The 20006-nt window shown below is 51.7% G+C and overlaps 1 protein-coding gene across 2 annotated transcripts in view; it reads left to right on the top strand.

Annotated features, from left to right (window-relative positions):
- DPF3 (double PHD fingers 3) overlaps positions 1-13797 on the top strand; it is a 260012-nt gene extending 246215 nt beyond the window's left edge. For both annotated transcript variants that reach the window (XM_025442362.3, XM_025442363.3), the window contains 2 exons: positions 3529-3610; positions 4128-13797. In XM_025442362.3, the coding sequence (XP_025298147.1) occupies positions 3529-3610; positions 4128-4198 (153 nt within the window). In that variant the 3' untranslated portion in view covers positions 4199-13797. The remainder of the gene's footprint in view (positions 1-3528; positions 3611-4127) is intronic.
- The last annotated feature ends 6209 nt before the right edge of the window (positions 13798-20006 follow it).

The following is a 20006-nucleotide window of genomic DNA, read 5'->3' as shown; positions in this document are numbered from 1 at the left end:
TTGATACACACAGGTCTCAAATATTAATTCCACTATTACCACCAACAATACGATTGCTGGAAAGACACACACACACACACACACACACACACACACACATTTTTGTTCTTAAAGTATATTTGACTAGGATTTATAGTCAAACTACTTGTTTTAAAGTCACTTGAGGAAATGCCTGGGTGGCTCAGTGGTTGAGCAGCTGCCTTTGGCTCAGGGTGTGATCCCAGCATGGAGCCTGATTCTCCTTCTGCCTATGTCTCTGCCTCTATCGGTGTCTCTCATGAATAAATAAATAAGATCTTTAAAAAAATAAAGTCACTTGGTCAACTATTTCCATAGTTACTTTCTGTGTGGTTATGCCATCAACTAATACATAATTAGATTCACTTGTTTCATTTTTTTTATTTGTTTTTAGGGACAATAACAGTGTGAATTTTGTTTTATGACTATGCAAAATATTTACTGGTTCCAGAATCAAATCTATTAAAATAAACAGGGTATTCAAAGAAATCTAGCTTCTATCCCTACTCTCACTCTATTCCCTCACTCCGCTCGTAGGTGACCATATAAAAAAATTATGGCTTGTCTTTTCATCCTATTTAAATATAACATATTACCTGTTTGTGTGTGTGAATACATAAGAATTCATGTGTATGAATCCATAAAAAAGAATGCATTGTCTTATACAATCATAACAGACACACCTGTTTTCCTCACCTTGCTTTTTCACTGGATGCCCTTGAGATTACTCACTCTACCACAATATATAGACATAATCTTAACTTCTTCCTACAGCTGCATAGTTCTTCACTAGTTTATTCAACTAGTCTCTTATTGATAGACATTGGGTTGATTCTGGTCTTTGGCTTTACAAATAGTATTAATACAGAGGCTTCTCATTGACTTGGCAGAGGAGTAGGGGAGGAGTTCCAGCAGTGAGGCTACTTGGCAGTAGGGTTCCTCTCACATATTCAGAGATTTACCCTGCACATCCCAGAATGGGGTTCCCATTCTACTGGAACCGGTTCTTGGGTACTTGGGCATAAGGGTACTTAAGTTATGTTTTTCATGGGCGTTAACATGAGCTGACTGATCTGGGTGGTTTTGACAGGCAGTTATCCTGAAAAGCACAAGAAAAAGAAGAGAATGTGGTGCTAGACAACCATCAGCCCATGATAAATGTATTTAAATCCACAATACTTGATTTTTCTTTGGGGAAGTCTAACCCAGGGTATCCTACCTTCTTATATTTCTTGCATCAGCACTATAGCAGGAGTTATGTATCTTTAAGACTTTAGTAATACTCTTCCTGACAAGCCTCTCCCTATTTTCTGTTCCCATCCTAACTTGTTTGTCCTTGTATTATTCCTAAATCATATTGTAAAATAGCTTACTTAGCTTCAAGACAATGATGTAACTTTTTTTTTTTTTTTTTTTTTGGAGTAAACCACTATCCTGGTTTTCATCCTACCTCTCTGACTGTGTGTCTCAGTTTCTTTTTTCTCTGCCTGTCCCTTAGAGTTGGTGTTCTCAAGGGTCTGTTTTTGGCCTTTATCTCAGTAACGTCTTTTGAGTCCTTAATTTTTCAGAAAATTCATGAAAGTATGTACTTACTCTTTTCTCAGAAATACGTACATTTGTACCTATGCACAAAGTTGTGCACATAATTTCAAAAAGTTCATGGACATCCCTCCATGAGCTCAAATTCAAGGACATCTGTAACATACTCTGGGCTTCTTCTCTTAGGACCTCTATTATCATCTAATCACCAATGACTCCCAAACCCATATCTCATGATCAGGGATCTCTCCTGATGTCCAGCTGACTCCAGGGCATCTCCATTGCATGACCTGTAGATGTGTAGAACATGTCTCTAGCTGAGGTTGCCTTCTGGCTCCTGTAGATCTACTCTTTTTCCCATATCTCAATGGGTAGCTGTATCATCTGGCTTGCTGACCAAGCCACAACTTAGGGGACATTCTTGATTTCTTTGCTATCATTTTCTACATCTAATTAGTGACTTTCAAATGGGAACAAGACCCTTATCTTTTCCCCATGCCACAGCCCTAGTTTAGGACACTATCACTGCTCACCTGGATGGTGGTAGTAGCATCCTAAGTGGTCTTCCAGCCTCTAGGACCAACCTGTCTCCTCCCAACCTGCTCCTTCTTACACAGCAGCTAGGGAGATCTTTCTAAATTCCACGTGTGACCAGTCACTCCTCTGTTGCTAACTCTTCAAAAACCTTCCATTACCCTGTTGAAAGGTGTTAGTGTGATTAAAAAAAAAAAGTCTTTCATGATATCTCCTGCCTTATTGCTTGCTTGCTTCAATATCTACCTTTTCCAGGATTTCTGTGCTGAGGGGAGCCAAGGTGAGATTTGATGCAAAACTTAGTTTTGCAAAGTCTTATAAGCCATCTAGGTAGGTCCAAAGAATAGAGGAGAGCTGAACCTGGATAATGAGGAACAGATCACAAACGTGTAGCTACTGTGTGCAAGTTCTGAAGGAGATGTGGAGATGAGTTAAGACAAGGTTCTGCCCCAAGAGCCTTACAATCTGTAAAGGAGTAGACAAGGTATATTCCAAAGGAGCTATTCAAGAAAACAATTGTGTGTAGATATCTACCACATGCCAGGCTTTGAGGCATAAAGGAAAATGCAATTAAATGTCATAAGAAAGAAAGAGGACTATGGGGATGCAAAGGGGAGAGAGAACTTCCATTTGAGCTAGATTAGTGACATTTCTGTAGGACAGAAGAGCTGGAAGACTTGAAGGGTGGGTAGGGAATGGTTTAGAAGAGTAGGGGTCAGGGACTGGGAGAGCGTCCAGGCAGAGGGAACTGCAGGAGCGAAGGTGCAAACTGCAGGAGCAACATTCAACACAGAGCTAGAGGGTCCTATTCTCCCCTGGGCTTCAACCTCCAGCCCCCGAGGACGCTTTGGGGATCTGAAAGGTGGCATCACATCCCATCCATTTCTCTGTACTTGCATAATGAAACCCTGAAGAGGTTCTGAGGTGTCATAGATGTTACGGTCAAGTATAGCCATTGCCCTTTTCACAGGTGGAAAGGGTGAGGTTAGGAGGAATTCAGTTAAAATTTGCAAACATTTAAAGTACCTTCTATGCACTAGGCAATCATTATGGGGAACACAGAAGTGCATAAAAGTGGTTTTCCTCCCTTACAGAAACATAGTTATTGGTTAGGGGAGTTCAGAAGTGTAAGGAATCTCTTTAAACATGAATGTGAGACAGTAAAGGAAGGCCTCTTGGAGGAGGTATGATTTGAGCAGAACCCTAACGTGGGGATAGGGTTGGCATAGTTGGGGAGACAGAGCAGGAATTTGCAGGTGTGGGCAAAGCACAAAGCATATTCAGGGGACAGGGAAGACTGCAAATGGGGCCTGGAAAGGAGCATTCAGGGAGGTGGGTCTGCATGGGAGAGGCTGGAGGAGTAGGGGGTGGCCAGACACTGGCCCTAAATAATTCATTCTCTCTCTCCTCCTCTCCACCTACTCTGTATTCCACCAGGACCAGCTACTCTTCTGTGATGACTGTGACCGTGGCTATCACATGTACTGTTTAAATCCTCCAGTGGCTGAGCCCCCAGAAGGTAATGATGATGATGTCGACTGTAGAAACAACAGCTACCCCTATCACTTAGGGAGCCCTCACTCTCGTTCAGGTCTCGTGCTAAGGCCTTTCCATGTCTTGTCTCATTCAATCATCACAACCCTATGCTACCATTTTACAGATGAGGAAATGGAGGCACAGTTCAACCCTCTGAAATTTCAGCTTGAGGACCAAGGAGATGTTTCTTGGTCATGCAGACAAAGCGGTGGGGAGGTGTCAGCTTCCAGGGGAACCAGCCCAGGCCTAGTGCTGCCAGTTATATCGCTGTCAAGGACAGTGGGGGTCTTTACAACAGTTCAGTGGATCGCCTCTGAACACTTAACTATTTTCTGAGGAGCGCTCACCCTCTGCCACGAGTTACAGACTCTGGCCCACTTTCAGGCCTGGGCCTCGGTCTCTGAACTGTGAAAGTCAAAGGAGAAACGGCACTTGCAGGAGTGAGGGCCAAGGGGTGGGGCGAAGGGCAGCTGGTAACTAGGGCATCTTGTTTCTTGTAGGAAGCTGGAGCTGCCACCTGTGCTGGGAACTGCTCAAAGAAAAAGCCTCAGCCTTCGGCTGCCAAGCCTAGGGCCCCGGGTCGCAGACTGTGACCTGCTGCTGGAGAGGCTGAGGCAGAGCCCACTTCACACCGGATCAAGTCCCCACTCCCATCTATCCAGACAGACCGACTGTAAGGAACACCCGTGGTCATGGAGGGCATGGACATGTGGAACCGAGAGGGTGAGGTGTCTGCTTACCCCCTACACGCAGGTTCCAGTACTTCTGTCAGCCCCTCCTTGCTTCCACCAGAAGGATCTTTCACGTTTGAAGAACACCCCTGGCCCCGGCCCTGTGGAACCCCCTCACATTTACCCCGGCCCTGGTTCCCATTTTAAGGGAAGCTGTTTTGTGACCACCGATCAGTCACTCACGTGTCGTTTGGTGTTTTCTATCTATTGTGTTCCAAGAAATCTTCACGCAGCCTCCCGCCTCCTGCTTCAGCTCTTTATCCTGAACTCAGCAGAGGGACAAAAGGCTGTGGAGAAGTTGTTATTTATTACCAGCCTCCCTGGAAACTTCTAGACTCGGAGTCGGGAGGCCATCTTGACGATGAAAATCCCTCTTTGTTCCTTGGTCTCTGTGAAGAAGAAAAGCGGTTTTCTGGACCCCTTGCAGATACACCTAGTGGTGTCTGCAGCCAGGGGGGTCCCCTGATGGGGCTGGCGAGGGAAGTAGAAGTGCTGAGGGGTGGGCAGAGACATTGGGAAGAAAATTCAGAGGCCCTGCCACAGCCGATCAGTAGTTGTTACCCATCGGGAGTGGCTTTGCAAGGGGTCAGGCTTTTGGGGTTCCTTGACCTTCGGAGCTGGGACATCCTTGAGGTGAGACAAGCCACAGCCTATGGCGGGGGAGGATGCTGAGGCTCTGCCTCCCAACCAGCCCGGGTCTGGAGCTTTCCCTGGTGGGACTCAAGAGCCGGGAAGGCGGGTGAAGGCTGCGCAGTCCGGAATCTGCATGTCGGCACAAAGGACTGCAGCTCTGCAAAGCCCTTCAGTACTGTTTTGGCACCACAAATTCCTTTTCCCAAGTAATTTCTCCTTCTACATGGTGTGTGTTTGCCACTGTCTACTGACACCGGACTCTGGAGATTTTAGGACGGGGAAGAGAGGATTGTCACCTAAACAAATAACGGGGTGATGGGGTGATTTATGATCACGGTGGCAACGGTACAGAATCCTCAGCTTGAGGGCTGCTCTTGCCCCCCCCACCCCCCAAACTCCCCAATTATGTGCCGGAGTCTTGTTTTCCAAAGATGTTTTGAGAAGAAAGAGGTGGGAGGCTGAGCTTCCGAGAAGTCTGCGTTGGAAGTCAGCCCCGAGGGCGGGAGCGGCCCGGGCTGTCTTTGAATCTCGGTGGCAGTGGCAATGGCAGCAGCACACAATAACTGACACATTTCTGGAAAAATCATTTGTCCAAAGGGCAGGTCTCGGCAGCGGACCCTGGCGCATGCTCGGCTTCCCTGAAATCAGCTCCGTCCCCGTGGCCCGGCCCTTCCAACAAAGGCCGAGGTTATTTTTACTCCTCCAGCTCCCGAAGAAGCCCCTGGGGGCTCGGGCTGGTTGGGCCACTTCTGCCCGCCTGTCGCGTCAGCTCCACCGCTTGGCAGGAGCCTCCCTCCTGGGCTAATTGCTCTTGGCCAGTGGACCCGGGGCGGCCTGGCGTGGGGCCGAGCCACGCTGGACCCCCCAGTCCCTTGCAGGGTGACTTGTGGCAAGAGACGGGGTCATCTCCTGAGGGGGCCTGTGGCCTCCAAGGGAGCTACACGCCTCCCTAAAGATCTCGTTTAAAGGGCCCCGTCCAGATGGGATTTTCATCTTCCTCACCAGATACTTCCTTCCGCCTCCTGGTCGGGAAACCTGTTTGGGATTCCGGAGGTCCGGGAGGGCTTGGGAAGCTGCCGCACCATCTTGTCCCCTGTTTACCCAGTGGTGTCACATCAGAGGAGCAGATTTCGTCTCCCAACTGCTCTGGCTGGCTGTCCTCCCACAAACCCCAAGTGGGGTGTCCTCAAAGGCTGATTATTGGTTTTGAAGATCACTTTGACTTGATTTTAGAAAAAAAGTTAGCAAAATGTTCCCAAATGCCACAATGGCTTCAAAGTTTAAAAAGCAAGTCTGAAACCCCTAGCTGTCGTCCTGCTACTTGACAAGTCCTCTTTGGAGTGTGTACAAATTCCTTCCCCACCTCAGTGCAGATGTTGGGGTGGCCCTGTTCTACCTCCATCGCACCTGCTGCCACAGAAGCTGTGAAGAGGGATTGGGCCTTGCGAGGGAGGGTGCTGTAACCCAGCAGTGGGGATGGGGTTGGGTGCTCCGGGCTCTGGAATGGACGTAAAGAGGGTCCAGAGTCTCCTTCCCAGTTGCATTCCCTATAGGATGGGTCCAACTTCTTCCCTTTTTGGAGGTCTCAGTTTCCCCATCTGGAAAGTGGGGATAGCAAAGCCAGCTTGTGGAACAGCACTTTTGTGGTACTGCAAGCAGACAAAACCTCCAGAGTCCCATTTATCACTTTTTGTACTGAAACAAGGAAAGGGATGGTAAACTTCCAACTGGTCTTTTCCTGAACCCCAGAGAATGAACTAGAATCATGGGGTGCACGTGGATGATCAGGGCTTGAACCTCAGTCTGCCCACCTATGAAACAGAGATAATAATACTTGCCCTGCCCATTCCACGGTGACATTGGGAGACTGAAGAAAGCATAATGTTATATAAATAACCACTGGAAAGCAGGGCCTTCCAAGGGATCCCAAATGATTTCTATACCCCCTTCTTGTGTGAATTAGCCAAGGTTAGATGCCTTCTCAGAATCTCCCTTTTGACCAAAATGGGTTTATGTTTTAGGGGCTAGGCTGCCTGTGGACAGAGCCAATAGGTCAAAGCTGTGACAAGGACCTGCGCGTGGGTCTCCTGTTGGTGGGAGGTGAGGGATTTACTCTGGGGTTGGGGATTTCAGAAAGAAGATTCTTGGGATACTCCCTTCTAGATCATCACGACCTAGAATGGGGAGCCACCTCCTGGAGAGGGCTATAATTCAGTTCAGTGTAACAGGCACTTAGAAACTTGGATGTAGAGCCCAGCTCTACTACTTTCTGGCTGGTTGACCTTGGGCAAGTGACTTCACCCGTCTGAGGCTCATTTTCCACATCTGTAAGGTAGGGAGATACGGCCCGTCCAGCAGATTGTTGCCGGGATTAGCACTAGTGCTGCTGAAGGGCCTGGCATGGGGCCTGGCGTGATGGAGGCCCCCGCACTGTGGTATCTCTCGTCACTGGGTCCAGAGGCCACCCGGTGGAGATAATGATGCCCTTGCCTGCCAGCTCGAGTCCCTAGAATAGCCAGAGTGCCTTTACTCTGCTTCACCCCAATATTGTGGCTCCACCTGGCCAGAGAGGAGATGAGGCTGCAGGATCCAGGCCAGAAGCTGAAACCCTCTGTGTTTGAAACCCCGCTTTTGGGGCCTGCAGCAAATCCAGTGCAGGCGACATTGTGAGGATATCCAGACAAGGCCTCTGCTAGGAGACTGACATTCAGATTTCCTCCCCCCACCCCCCATCCCATGACTTAAAGCACCTAGAGCAGGAGCCGGGGGTCCCCAGGGCCAGGTGGGAAGGCCATGCAGGCTGCAAGGAGTGGCTGCTTCCCCAGCCCGCTCAGACGCGAGGCTGGAACTAGGGTAGTGAGCCGTGGGTGGGTGGGAAGGAGGCCAGATTCCTCCAGAGCTGGCGAAGATAACAGGTTTTAAGGTTGGGGGAGGGTTTGGATTTCACAGTGATGGTTTCATGATACCCCGGAGACTTACACTCGTGCTGCATTTTAGGCTTTGTGCTTTGAACACAGCACGATTCCTCCCGGCCCTCCCCTTTAAAAGTTCAGATATTTTAAGGACGAAAAATGAGATGATTATTATTACCTTTCCTATTGGGGCAAGTTTAGGAGACAGACCTGTGCTCTTGAAGAGAGATTACTGGCAACTTCAGGCTTTAGACTCAGAGGGCCCCTGGTTTCCTCTTTGAGTCTGTGGTGCGTGGGGGAGACCCCCTGTACCCCCCTGCTGGGAGCCCCAAGGACCACCTTCCCTGTCCTTGGGCTGGTTCTCAGCCTGCTACATGTGCAGGGACAGCAGCGTCCCTTCCTCTCTCACTCCCTGACACTCCTCCCCAGTGCAGGCCCCTCCTCAGGACGTGCCTGTGTCACCCCCACCCCACCCCCACAGGGAAGGGCTGGCTCCCTGGGCCAGAGCCATGCTCATGCTCCCAGCAAAGACGCCCAACATGCCACAGCTGACTCCTTTTCAGAGCTGTGCATTGATGTCACCTGTAGTGGGTTCGTTATTGTGCAGGAGGAGGGAGGAATGGGGGCCCAGAGGAAGGAGATGGGGAGGGTCAAAGGTCCTTCATGTCAGGCGAAGCCAAATGAAGAGAAGGGAGAGGAGGGCACTTGAGGAGGGCCCAGAAACCTGATTTACACTTCGAAGTCCTGGAGCTAAATACCTAAAGGATGTGGGGTGGGGAGGCAGAGTGCTGCCAACTGCTAGGGTGCCTTGGATGTGGGAGGATGAACAGAGCCCCCAGATGGACAGACTGGGGGCTTCCTTCGAGCCTCTCAGCAGCTGCTCTTAGGAAGGCCTGGCTGCGTGGCCCCCTCTCCATACTTTCTGCACAGGCTGCCGGGAAGAGAGGCCCAAAGGAAGCACCTCCAGGAAACGGTGATGGGGAAGGAGGGGGTCTGGGCCTGGCCCCGTCCTCCTCCAGTTGGTTTCCTAGAATGAATGGGGGGCTCCCTGTGTGAGAGGAAAGGTCTGGAAGTTGGTGGATTCCCAGGGAAGGCTGTCTCTGGGCTCTGAGTGAGGCTTGGCCGTGTCCCCACAGATGGCTGAGACCGGAGGTAACTCCCTAGGATCCTATGCGGCTGTGGGGTGGGCGGCGGGTTCGTGGATAACAGGGGGCAGAGGGTACAGGAATGCTTCTTGGTCAGGCCCTTTGTTCACAACTGCCTTCCTTTCTTTGCTTCAGTGCCTTGAAAGAGGGTCACTCCAGGGTTTCTCCCCTCTTTGGCCCCACCAAGAGAAGGAAGCGTTTGTGCTGATGGTGACATTTCCCAGGCCAGGCCAGAGGAAGGCAGGAACCAGGACTGGCAGGCAGCCAGAACCCTAGTCGACAGAGATATAAATACTAATGATGACCTCTAGCCCAGGCAGCGAGCAAAGTGACCATTCAGGACGGCCCCAACCCACTCTGGCGCATACATGCTGCCGGGGTGGGAAGAGGGGGGGTCCCCGTAGGACTTGGGGGAGGCCCCTGAGCCCCTATGTTTCCCCTCTGCACCCTCTCCAGGTTATACTCACACCCACTGCATCCTGTTTGCCTGCCTCTCTGCATCTCCATTATTTCTATCGATGTTATCAATATTGATGATGAAAACAGAGACACACACGCACACAAATGAAAGTGTGTGCTTCACTTAACAAATGAAAGTGAACCTTCTGTGTTGCTCCAGGATAAGAGGGAGAACCTGCTTGTCACGGGGGATCTTTCCCTGCCGTCCAGCCAGGCCCACCCCAGGTCCCAGCCCCTGCACACTTCCGGGAGTTGTATGGGGAGCCTCAGGCTCAGAGGGCCACTGGCGCATGGACTCCTTCCCCTCTTCCCTCACTTCTGCTTCTTTGGGGAAACAGGTTTAGCAATGGATGTGGACTTGGAAGCAAAAGTCTCAATTCTGCTGTCAAAGGGATGAGCAGATTTTATGGCTGGAATTGGGATTGCGGTTCTTATTGACTTCGCCCTTTCGTGTTTACTCCCCGCCAAGACCTTGGTTCTCTTCTTGCATGGCCTCCCTCCTCCTTTCCTGCACCTGCCCCCCCTTCCCTCCTGCCAAGATGCTGAAGGGTGGGGTGATGATGAGAACAAGCAGCAGTACAAAAGGAAAAGAAAACTATATACCCTCTGTGTATTTTCAACATGTAGCTGAAGAGGCCTAAATTAGGTACTAGGGAAAAAGGAAGGAATCATTGCTAGATAACATGTGAGAAAAAAATAAAAAATAAAAATAAATAAAAATAAAAATAAAAACATGTGAGAGAATGAAACCATAGAATGGTTAGCTCAGAGCAGAGGAGGTGGGAGCAGGTGGCTGGAGAGGGGGTGGGGAGACAGCGAGCCCTAGCATCTGGTCCCTCTGGCATTTGGGAGAGCAGAGAAGTCACGCTGTGGCAGTAAATGGTCAGATGCTTTGGGAGCATTTGTGTCTTTGGCTGGGGAAAAGGAGAGATGTCCAACCTACTTGCTCACTACTCATCTGCAGGTTTGCCCACAGGGTGTTTTTGCTCTGAAGGAAAATGAGCCCATTTCTTGGCCACCAAGAGGGATTGCTGGGCAGGCCGGTACTGGCTAAAATGCTTGGCAGGACACCCACTCTGTGCAGGGCAACATACTAGGTCCTATAGGGGTTAGAAAAATAAACCACATCCTGGCCCAGGCTTCAACCTGCTTTTGGGTTCCAAAATTACACTCTCCCATGGCATTCTGATCACATGTCAGGTAGTGGATCATCAGGGAAGGTGTGTGTCGACCTAGGTCCTTCTTTTTGTGTTCATGCATGTTCATGGATTGAAGATGAGCTGGCTAAAGTGTCCAGTTGTTTCTACTCTCTGGGGGTTGAGGGGAAGAACACAGTTGACCTCAACCTAGTTGCTTGTGTCCATCTGCCCAAGCACTGGCTGCCCTTGGAAGGTGACCATCTTTACCATGAACCTCAGCGATGATGAAGGGTTGGAGTGGGCCGAATGGCCAGAGGCAACAGAGGTCATGCCCTTCAAATGCTGGAGTGGGCTCCTGGGGTGGTGAGTGGGGAGGTGTAATTGGCAGGGCCTGATGAGAGCTGGAAAGTGACTCCTTTCACGGTCTTGTCCCGTCCCCACTAGAAAGAGCAGAGGAGAATGGTGGGATGAGGGCCTCATGCTCAGACTGGGTGAACTCCCCCGGAGACCCCCACCAGCCTGTCTCGGCCTCCTGCATGATTCAGGTGTGGCAGCAGGAGGTGGGCATGGGGAGGGGCCCAACGTTGGAAGCATTTCCAGCAAAGCTCGTGTGCCCACCTTTGGCCAGGTGCTCATCGGATCCTGACTTCATGCTTCAGTAGACCCACTGTTGTCTGAATCTATAGCATCAGGAATAAACCATTTGCTCAATCTCCCTTTTCTCTGCACATGTGACAGCCAGATTTCAGCTCCTCGCTATTCCCTGAGGCACTCACACTGAGCTCGCCTTCAAGCTGGATGCCTGGGCTCCGGGGAAGGCACGTATCTGCCCCGGTTGGGTGTTAGTGCGGAGCTGGCCTGAAGCATCCCTTGGTTTGTCTGCTGGGGGCTGGGGGAGTGGGGCGGGAAGGCTCCTTGGGGTCCCTGGACAGCACCTGGCTCCAAGGAGGCAGAATTTTGGTTATGTCTGTGAGAGACTCGGGGACATAAGGCTTTCATGATGCTGGGCTGCCAGGCTGGTTTTAAAGTGCTTGAGAACCTGCAGTGTATTCTAGGCTTTGACCCACTGCCCATATGAAAGCCTTCAGTTCTTTTGAACCGAGCCTCCTTTGAATGACCCTGATTCACCCTGTCTCTTGTGCTGGTGGCAGGGCAGAGGCAGTGGGGGGGGGTCATTTGACTTGGATCCCGTCCAGGCCAGACTGGCAGCACCACTCCCAAGCAGCCGGCTTCAGACTCTGAGCCCACTGGTGCCCCGAGCTCCATGAGGGATGGACCCGGGAGCGGGAGAGCTCTGCTGGCCCCGTGGGCTTAGCCTGGAGACGGTCTCTCCTCCCACCTCCGCTTATGTAGACTGTCAGGCTGAGAACGGTCAGCTCAGACCCCCTCCCAGCCCGACGCTGACCCACTAGACCAATTAGGAAGCAGACACTGGAAAGGGAGACTGGCCTGTGCATGTGACACATGGACTGGTGCAGGTAGGTCCACCCACCGTGTGTATAGGCTGAGGGCAATTTTAAAGCCCAGTTTTGAGAACATTCTCTTTTGAGAGCCAAGAAATGGAGCATCTCTGCCCAGAAGCCAAAAGAAATTGCTGTCCTTCTAGTCGCTGGATGCCCTGCTGTGCTTCTCCTCAGGAGGAGGCTGGTTCTGGTGGCTTTGGTGATGACTGCCACCACATACGAAGCCTGGAGTTCTGGGTGCGCTGGGGTAGAAAGGATGAAGAGGTTCTTTACAAGGAGGTGCCTCCCCAGCTCCGCATAGGTTCTGGGAAGGGCACGGAAGCCCTTTGGTTGGCTCAGAGTTGGAGAAGTGTGGGAAGGGCTTGGTCTCTGCTGCTCTCCCTGCTGGTGAATAGACCCTGGGTGCCTTGCAGCCTCAGGAATTTACTGCCCTCAGATGGCTTGGGCTGTATTTGGAAAGGATAGCCCTGGAAATGTTCTAGTGACCTCCTATTGCTATGTCTCCACTGATATCTCTAGACCTATAGACATGATGAAACTCAGAGTCACTTTCTTCCAGGTATAGGCACGAGAGAGAGAAGCCTTTTCAATAGCTCATTGCCATCTTTCCAAAGTGCTTTCTTGTGTCTTATATTCTCTCACCCCACCCTAATCCCGCCCCAGCTTTTCTGAGACTCCTAGTCATACAAGAATGGCTGAGAGGGCTGGCCTTGGCGGTAGAAATGCCTGCTACCAAGGGTCTTCCTTTATGTTCCCTTGGACTCCCTCCCCATTTGACCTTGGGTTCCAACACTGCATTACCTCCTGCTGACTGGACAACTTAGGGTTTTTGCCTTGAGCTGCTCGGGGACATTGGACAGTATCCAGAACTGAGGAGGGCACGGCTTTCATGAGACTGGAGAGCAGGGCTACAGGCTTAGGAAGTTGTACGTAATGGTCTGAAGAAGAGATTCCCCATTGGCTCCTCTGAAAAGCAACCACAGCAACAGGCAAGCCAACAGAAGCCCCTTGCCCCACCCCTGACTCTTTCAGGTGTGATGTGATGTAGTCTCAGTGTGTAGGTGTGTGTGCACCCGTCTGCTCCTCCCTCCTGGGGTGCTCTCTTTCTCCCGTGTGTCAAGTCCCCCCTCTTTTGTGGCACCCGAAGTGAAGAGTGCTGTGCTGTTTCTGCCCTCTCAAGGGATGTATTAAGATCTCTCGTGTTTCAGTATTGGAGGGGAGGCAGTGCCACCTCTCCCACTGTCCGAAGGGGACACGCAGGTTCTGTGACTTCCCAGAGAGCTGGTGTACTGTGAAAGTTTCCAGGAAGATCTCCAGGTTGGAAAGAGCCCACATCCTGATTTTGGCTCTTCAGGAAGGCTGCCCCAGGAACCAGGACCCCTCCCTCCAGGACCCCTCCCTCCCTTCCTGCCTTTGCTCCTGTCCTGACCTGGTTCTGGGAGGAGGGCCTTGGAGAGTCAAGACCTGGAGCCACCATAAGGTTGGCATCAAGCTGTCTATCTTGGGGCCCCCTGGACATCCCAGCCCCTTGCACGTTCACAAAGACTGAGTCACAGGCCCCGTCCCTTCTTTGCTGTGGTTAGTATCTTGTTCTGTGGTTGGTTAGCAGTGTTGATGACCTATGTAGCAAAATTTTTTTGTCTGCAATTTAGAGAATGTGTAAACAAATAAAAGGCTTTAAAACTCTTGGGAACTTTTGGTGATTTCCTATCCCCCTCCCCAAAAAACCAATTGGAAACATCCAGCTCCTGTAGGAGCAGGGCTTTTTCCCCTTGGGGTATACAGTAGGACTACACGTGTGCATGTCGTGTGCGCGTGCTTGTGTGCACGAGTGTGTGTGTGTGTGTGGGGGGGGGGGGTCCAGAGAAGCCCTGGTGCTTCCATGTTTGCAAGCAGACTCCAGGGGCAATACGGTCCAGTCTGAGTCTCAGTCGCTGCTGGTGATGGAATTCTGACCCCCACTAGCTCTGGGGAAGAGTCAGTCCCTGCAGCTTTCGCGGGCACAGCGGGCAGCACAACCTAGAGCTTCACGGGAGGAGACCCCTTGGAGAGAACCCCCTGGAACTTCTAGGGGAGGGCAGGTGGATGATTCACAGATGACTCATGGCTGAGGTGGGGGAACGGGGTGGGGGAAAGAGAGGCCTCCGGCTGGGGGCCCATCTAGAAGCCAGCTGAGTCATTGGCCCTCCCTTCTCAGGTCAGAAATCGCCTTCCATAAAAGGCAGTGCGATGGCTGCCCCGAGCAAGAGCAAGGAGCGGGAGGCTTTAGCGAAGACACATCTGCCCCCAGAGTCTCCTGAGCCTGCTTAGCAACCGCGGTAAAGGAACAGTGGGACTCCTGCACCACGCAGCCCGTGGCGTCCTGAGGCCGCAAGCTAGGAGTCAGTCTTCTAAAAACAAATTTAAGACAAATCACATAAAGCCTGTCCCATGTGCCAGGCACTGAGGGTCCCCCAGACAAGACAAGGCCCTGCCCCTCACAGGGCTTACAAGCCAGACAGGTAATAACACAGCACATGACGATGGGGTCCAGTGGGAAATGGGGGAGCTAGACCTGAGCAGGGACTGCTGTGTCAGTGGATCAGTGGGCTTGTAGGTGGGACCTACTTGGGCTTCCCAGTAAGACATGGGTGGGCATGGCCAGGTCACTTTTTGTCCCTCTGCTGGAGAAGTGCTCTCCTGGTCTCCAAGAAGTCACGGCGCACCTTCAGCCTTTCCTGTCCGAGCCGAACCTGGGGTGGGTATTTCTAGCACAGGAGCCGCGGCTGCTACTGCAGATGTGTGCCATCCGGCAGGTTGCTGAGCCATCTCTACAAAGGGAGTGATGTCCTCCCCGCCTTGAACCGGAGCCATCTCAGGTGAGATGTTGAACACTGATGCCAGCATTGGGGGCCTGTGAGCTTAGGACAAAGTCCAGGCGGGAAGAGGTGGTCCAGACCCCCATGCATAGGCCTTTCATCTGCATGGATGGGGGTGAGGTGTCTACTTTGATCCCAGGAAACCCAGCTTTGCATCCCAGCCTCATGCTGCCAGTTGTTGGGAGATGCATGTGGTCAGCTGGGCCTGGGAAAGTTCTCTAACACCGCCCAGAGACCCATGTTGCTCTGGGGAGTCACAGGGATGGTGGAGGGACACTGCGTTACCTTCGAGCAAAGCCAGAGCAGAATGGATTTCCTTTGTTCTTTCCTCATAAGGAGGAAAAGAGACTAAGAAGGGGCCAAAGGCACAGCTCCCCACGTCAGAGAGAGCCTGAGGGTGTGGACCTGTGGCAGAGATACCACATGGTCTCCCCTTCTTGGAGCAGAGGGGATGCTGGGAGAGGAGTCAGAAGCTCTAGGTCCTGTGTTATCTAGCCCGCTGATGTCTGACTTGTGTAGACACAGGCACGAACTTCCATAAACTCAGCAGGTTTGGGTAAGGAGCTAGCAGATCAGGGGCATGTGCACACAAGCACCCGTATCCATCCTGCAGCCCCGAAGCCCAAGCTCCTGGCCTGGGTCACAGGCCCTCGGGGGTGGCTAACACAGTCTGTCTCCACGCAGCCCCACGGAAGGGCAAGCTGTAGGCCAGACCCAAGGAAGCCAGAGGTTTAGGTTGTTCTATGACATTGGTCTTCCAAGTGAACTCTGCAGAGGGCTTCTGGGAGGGCCTTTGGGGGCAGGGGTGGGAAAAACATTCCTGAGCCCCAACTTCCCCTCAAGCCACTGATCAGCACAACTCCAATGTCATCTATTTCCTATATTACTGGTTCTGCTGCTTTAATAACCCCCATAATTTGAAAGCATCTTTGGGGCTCCAGGGGAGGGGCCCCAGGGGCATCCCTGAGGCTGCAGAAGGCAGTGTGATGATGGGAGGCCATCATGGGCCCATGACCCTTTGCCAAGTACAAATAGAAACCATCTCTGCTCCCAGCTTTCTCCAGAGGGGGCTTCTCCCTTGGGTTCCTCTAGAGCAGAGCAGAGGAACGCCGGTGTCATGACTTGGAGGCTTCACTTGCTCCTCTCTCGGGGGTCCCTGCGGCCTGCAGCCCTCATCACCCTCCTTCCCCCACTCCCCGCCTCCTGCCCCCCAGCCTGGCCTACCTGGTGCTCTGCTGTCTGCTCTCACCTCCTAGTCCTAAGCCCCAGCCCATCAGTGCTTTCGCAGGGCCAGAACAACAGCGCGCTCCCAAGGCGGGTGGGTTGAGAATGTTCGGGCTAAACTTGAGGTAATTAGCATTGTTAATGCTCGTTCTGTGATATCACAGCTGTGAGCCTCATTAAAGTGCTCTCCAGGGGGAGGCAAGCCGAGATTCAGGTGTCAGCTCCGCTCTGCGCACAGCGCCTGCTGCCATCTCCAGGCCTCTGCTCAGAGGCCCGTCCCCGGCCCTCCTGGGCTCCCGCCCCGGTCTGCTGGCATCTGGGCCCGCTCTCAGCTGCGCCTGCCTCCTCCCGTCTCTCTCCAGCAGAAGGCTCTGTCCCTTCCACCCGGACAGGGACACCGGGGAGCTGCTGTCCTCTCAGCCCCAACTCAGCTGAGAGAGAGAGAGAGAGAGAGAGAGAGAGAGAGAGAGGTGTTCTAGCCCTGCCTGGGGAACAGGGCTGTTCCCTCCTTCTCTGCTGGGCCCTTGGGCCCTCGGTGGAGAAAACCCAGGGCCTGGTGCCCCCACCCCACCTCCTGGCTGGGTTTCCCCAGGCTCAGCTCGACTGGCATCTGCTGCAGAGGCCCCTCCTCAGAAAGAAACCCGAGCCCTTCTGGTTTTAATTTCTGGGATTCCTGATGCCTGGGAAGGGAGGCAGGGGACAGACTATTTGCCAAACAGAGAAATATGAAACGCTTTTCAACCCCCTGGAAACCTCGAGGAAAATAATGCAGGACCCACCAGGGACAACCACACAGGCTCAACCCCAAACAGGGACAAAACACAATTCTGCAGAGCCTCCCTGGGGTCTGGGGGTGCAGAGGAGGGCCGGTGTCTCCTCTTTCCACTCCCCTTCCACCCTGGGTCCTCCGTGTCCACAGAGATGCTTGGAGGGGTCAGCTAAGACATCTTTAAGGAACATAACTTGACTGTCTTCGACGAGCCACAGACTTGGAGGACACGGAGCTCAGTGTTACCGTTAGAACCTCTCAGTGGGAACCAGGGGTCAACTGAGGAGTCAGTTGACAGTACGAGTCAACATGTACACAGATGACTTGAATTCAGGATGAGATGACAGAGGTAGGGTCCTGAATAGACACAGTGGGGGAGAACATACTAGGAAGGGCTGGGCACCTTGGGGCCGAACACTGAGGGACATGTGGACCTTCCATTGCAGTGATGTGGAATTTGGGAGTGGGCTTTCCAAGTGGAGACAGGAATGAGACCAAAGGCCTCCTTTAATCTAAGGATGGTGGGCTAGCCTGGGACCTGTGTACTGGGCACTGGGACCCTGGCTGCCTCCCAGATCTGGGGGAAACTCTTCCATGGAGCCCTAGTTGCCAACAGGGCTACACTGAGGGCCTCTTCTGAAGCTGAGAGCCGGTGCTGGAGGTTCTCAGAGCCCTTAACCTGTGGGAGATGAGCAATTCACCTGCCATTTTGGTTGATGTGTGGGCTTCAATCCTTGCAACCCTTATACTCTCTCCCTGCCCTCTGCACATCCTCCCCAAGGATAGCTCCTTAAACTATTCCCAGCTCTTGAATCTTTGTCTGGATCCTTTTTAGGTGGGTTTTCACAATCCTCATTTCCCACAATTACTCAGAACTTCTCCAACCTTCCATTTTGCCTTTTGTCAATGTGTCTGAGCTGTGTTCTGTCTAGAAGGCTGCCATCCAAGCTCTGGGCCCTCACCATCTTCCATTTCTACTCTCTCCACCTACAAAAACTTTTAAGGCTCAACTCGGCCCTCTCTCCTTATGGAGCCTTTTCTGACTTGCCCAGGGAGGATCTGTTCCTTCAATGGAGCCCCCACTATGTTTGGTACATGCCCCTTTTATAGCACCTGCCTCTCCCTGATTCATTTGTCCGCTTTCTTGCTGGCATCCTCCACCAGACTGAGCTCATTGGGGGCACACTGGGTCTTGTTCACCATTGAATCCCAGCTTCCTTGGTACATACTCAATAAATGGATGGATGGATTCATGAATGAGTGAATAAATGAGCGAGCAAATCAGAGTAAATGGGGTGGGGCAGGGAGCACAGTGCCTTAGAGACACAGGTCTTTTCCCCTCTGGGGCAAGGCCTTGGCAAAACCAGTAGCTGGTCCTGTGCCATGGGCCCTGGCCCCTGTGGGGAGGTGGCTCTATTAGGTGGGAAGGACTGGGTGGCCGGGCCTCTACCCAACTCTCTGCTGGGTTACTATGCCCACTTAAAATCGGAATCCTTCAAGTCCCACTGCATTATTAACAGGATCTATATTAAGTGGGCCACCTTATGCTCTTAAAGGAAATCCACCCTGCACTTTCATAAATTATGAAAATGATTTCTGTGCCTCTCTGGGGCAAAAAGACCAGAGTCTTCCTTAAAGAGCTCATAAAGGACCCTGAAAAAAACACATTATTAGCTTAGTCCCTAAACAGACAATGAGAGGCTTATGCCATTTGTAAAGAGCACCTGAAAGAATAGGGTTTAAAATGGGTGATTTATAACTACCTTTTTGTTTTAAGGGCTAGGTAAGAATCAAGGCTCATCTTCCTCCAACTAAGATCTAACTATGGAGGGATGGTGACGCAGCCTCTGGGGGGATCTTTTTGTTGTGCTTTTGTTGTGCCATAAAATCATTAGCTTCCCTCTAGTTACACCATTTAAAGAATATACAGTGTACTTCTGTATGCTTTTAATTATATCTTGAGGCCAAAATGATTGCCCCTGGGAATCCAGTTCCAATCATGGAAGGCAGTAAAAAAATACATTTCAATTACAAAAGTCACTGGACTCTCACACTTGGGAACTTATTTGTTGGCTGGAAGGAGGCATCAGGGAAGCACATCCCTGCCTCAATGCACACTGAGAAGCTGCCGGTGGAGGGGGCTTTGGGGCCCCCGAAGGCTTGGAGGGAAGGCCAGTGCTGCCCCTCATGGTGACTGCTACCTGACCTCTAGGGGCTTTGGCTGCCTCATCTGTAACATGGGGCTGAGGACATTTCACAGAGTGGCCGTAAAGGTTAAAGATGGTTGGGCAGCCCGGGTGGCTCCGCGGTTTAGCGCTACTTTCAGCCCAGGGCCTGATTCTGGAGACCCGGGATCGAGTCCCACGTTGGGCTCCCTGTGTGGAGCCTGCTTCTCCCTCTGACTGTGTCTCTGCTTCTCTCTCTCTGTCTCTCATGAATGAATGAATAAATAAATAAAAATCTTTAAAAAAAAGATGGTCACATGTGTGTAGTGCCTGGTGTACGTGGTCCTCCCTCCCGCTTCTCCTACGATGCTCTCTCCCACCATTTAATGACAGCTATGGCAACAGCTTTGATCCTTCTAAATCTAGAAGAATAAGATCCTGCCCTCAAGATGGGAGGAAGACTCTTAAGAAATTTAGTCACAAAAGGGCCAAGGAAAGTACAGGAGTTGGGAGTCAGAGAGAGGGGGCTTTGCCTCTTTGTCTCTTACTAGAGATAATTACATCTACCTTTTGTCTTGTGTTTGTAGGAAGATTAAATGGGACAATGCAGATAAAGCTCTTGGCCCTGTACCTGGCACACGCCAGGTGCCCACTAAATAGCTGCACGGTCTTTGGTTGTGGAGTTTATCCTCAGAAATGAGGAGAACATGGCAAAAGTCACAATACCTGTCAGACAGTGAGTTCAGCGGGGAGAGGCCTTCCAGCTGGAGAGAAAGCTAGGAAGGCTTCTGAGATGAGGTGGCATTTTTCACTAATTTGGACGTTAGTGATGGGAGGAGCAGAGACACAAAGATTACTCCAGGCAAGCGTGTAGAGGCAAG

This window comes from Canis lupus, chromosome 8, assembly GCF_003254725.2.
Source record: "Canis lupus dingo isolate Sandy chromosome 8, ASM325472v2, whole genome shotgun sequence".
Taxonomy (NCBI): domain Eukaryota; kingdom Metazoa; phylum Chordata; class Mammalia; order Carnivora; family Canidae; genus Canis; species Canis lupus.
The sequence above is the reverse complement of the archived record's forward strand: the minus strand, read 5'-3'. Positions and strand labels throughout refer to the sequence as shown.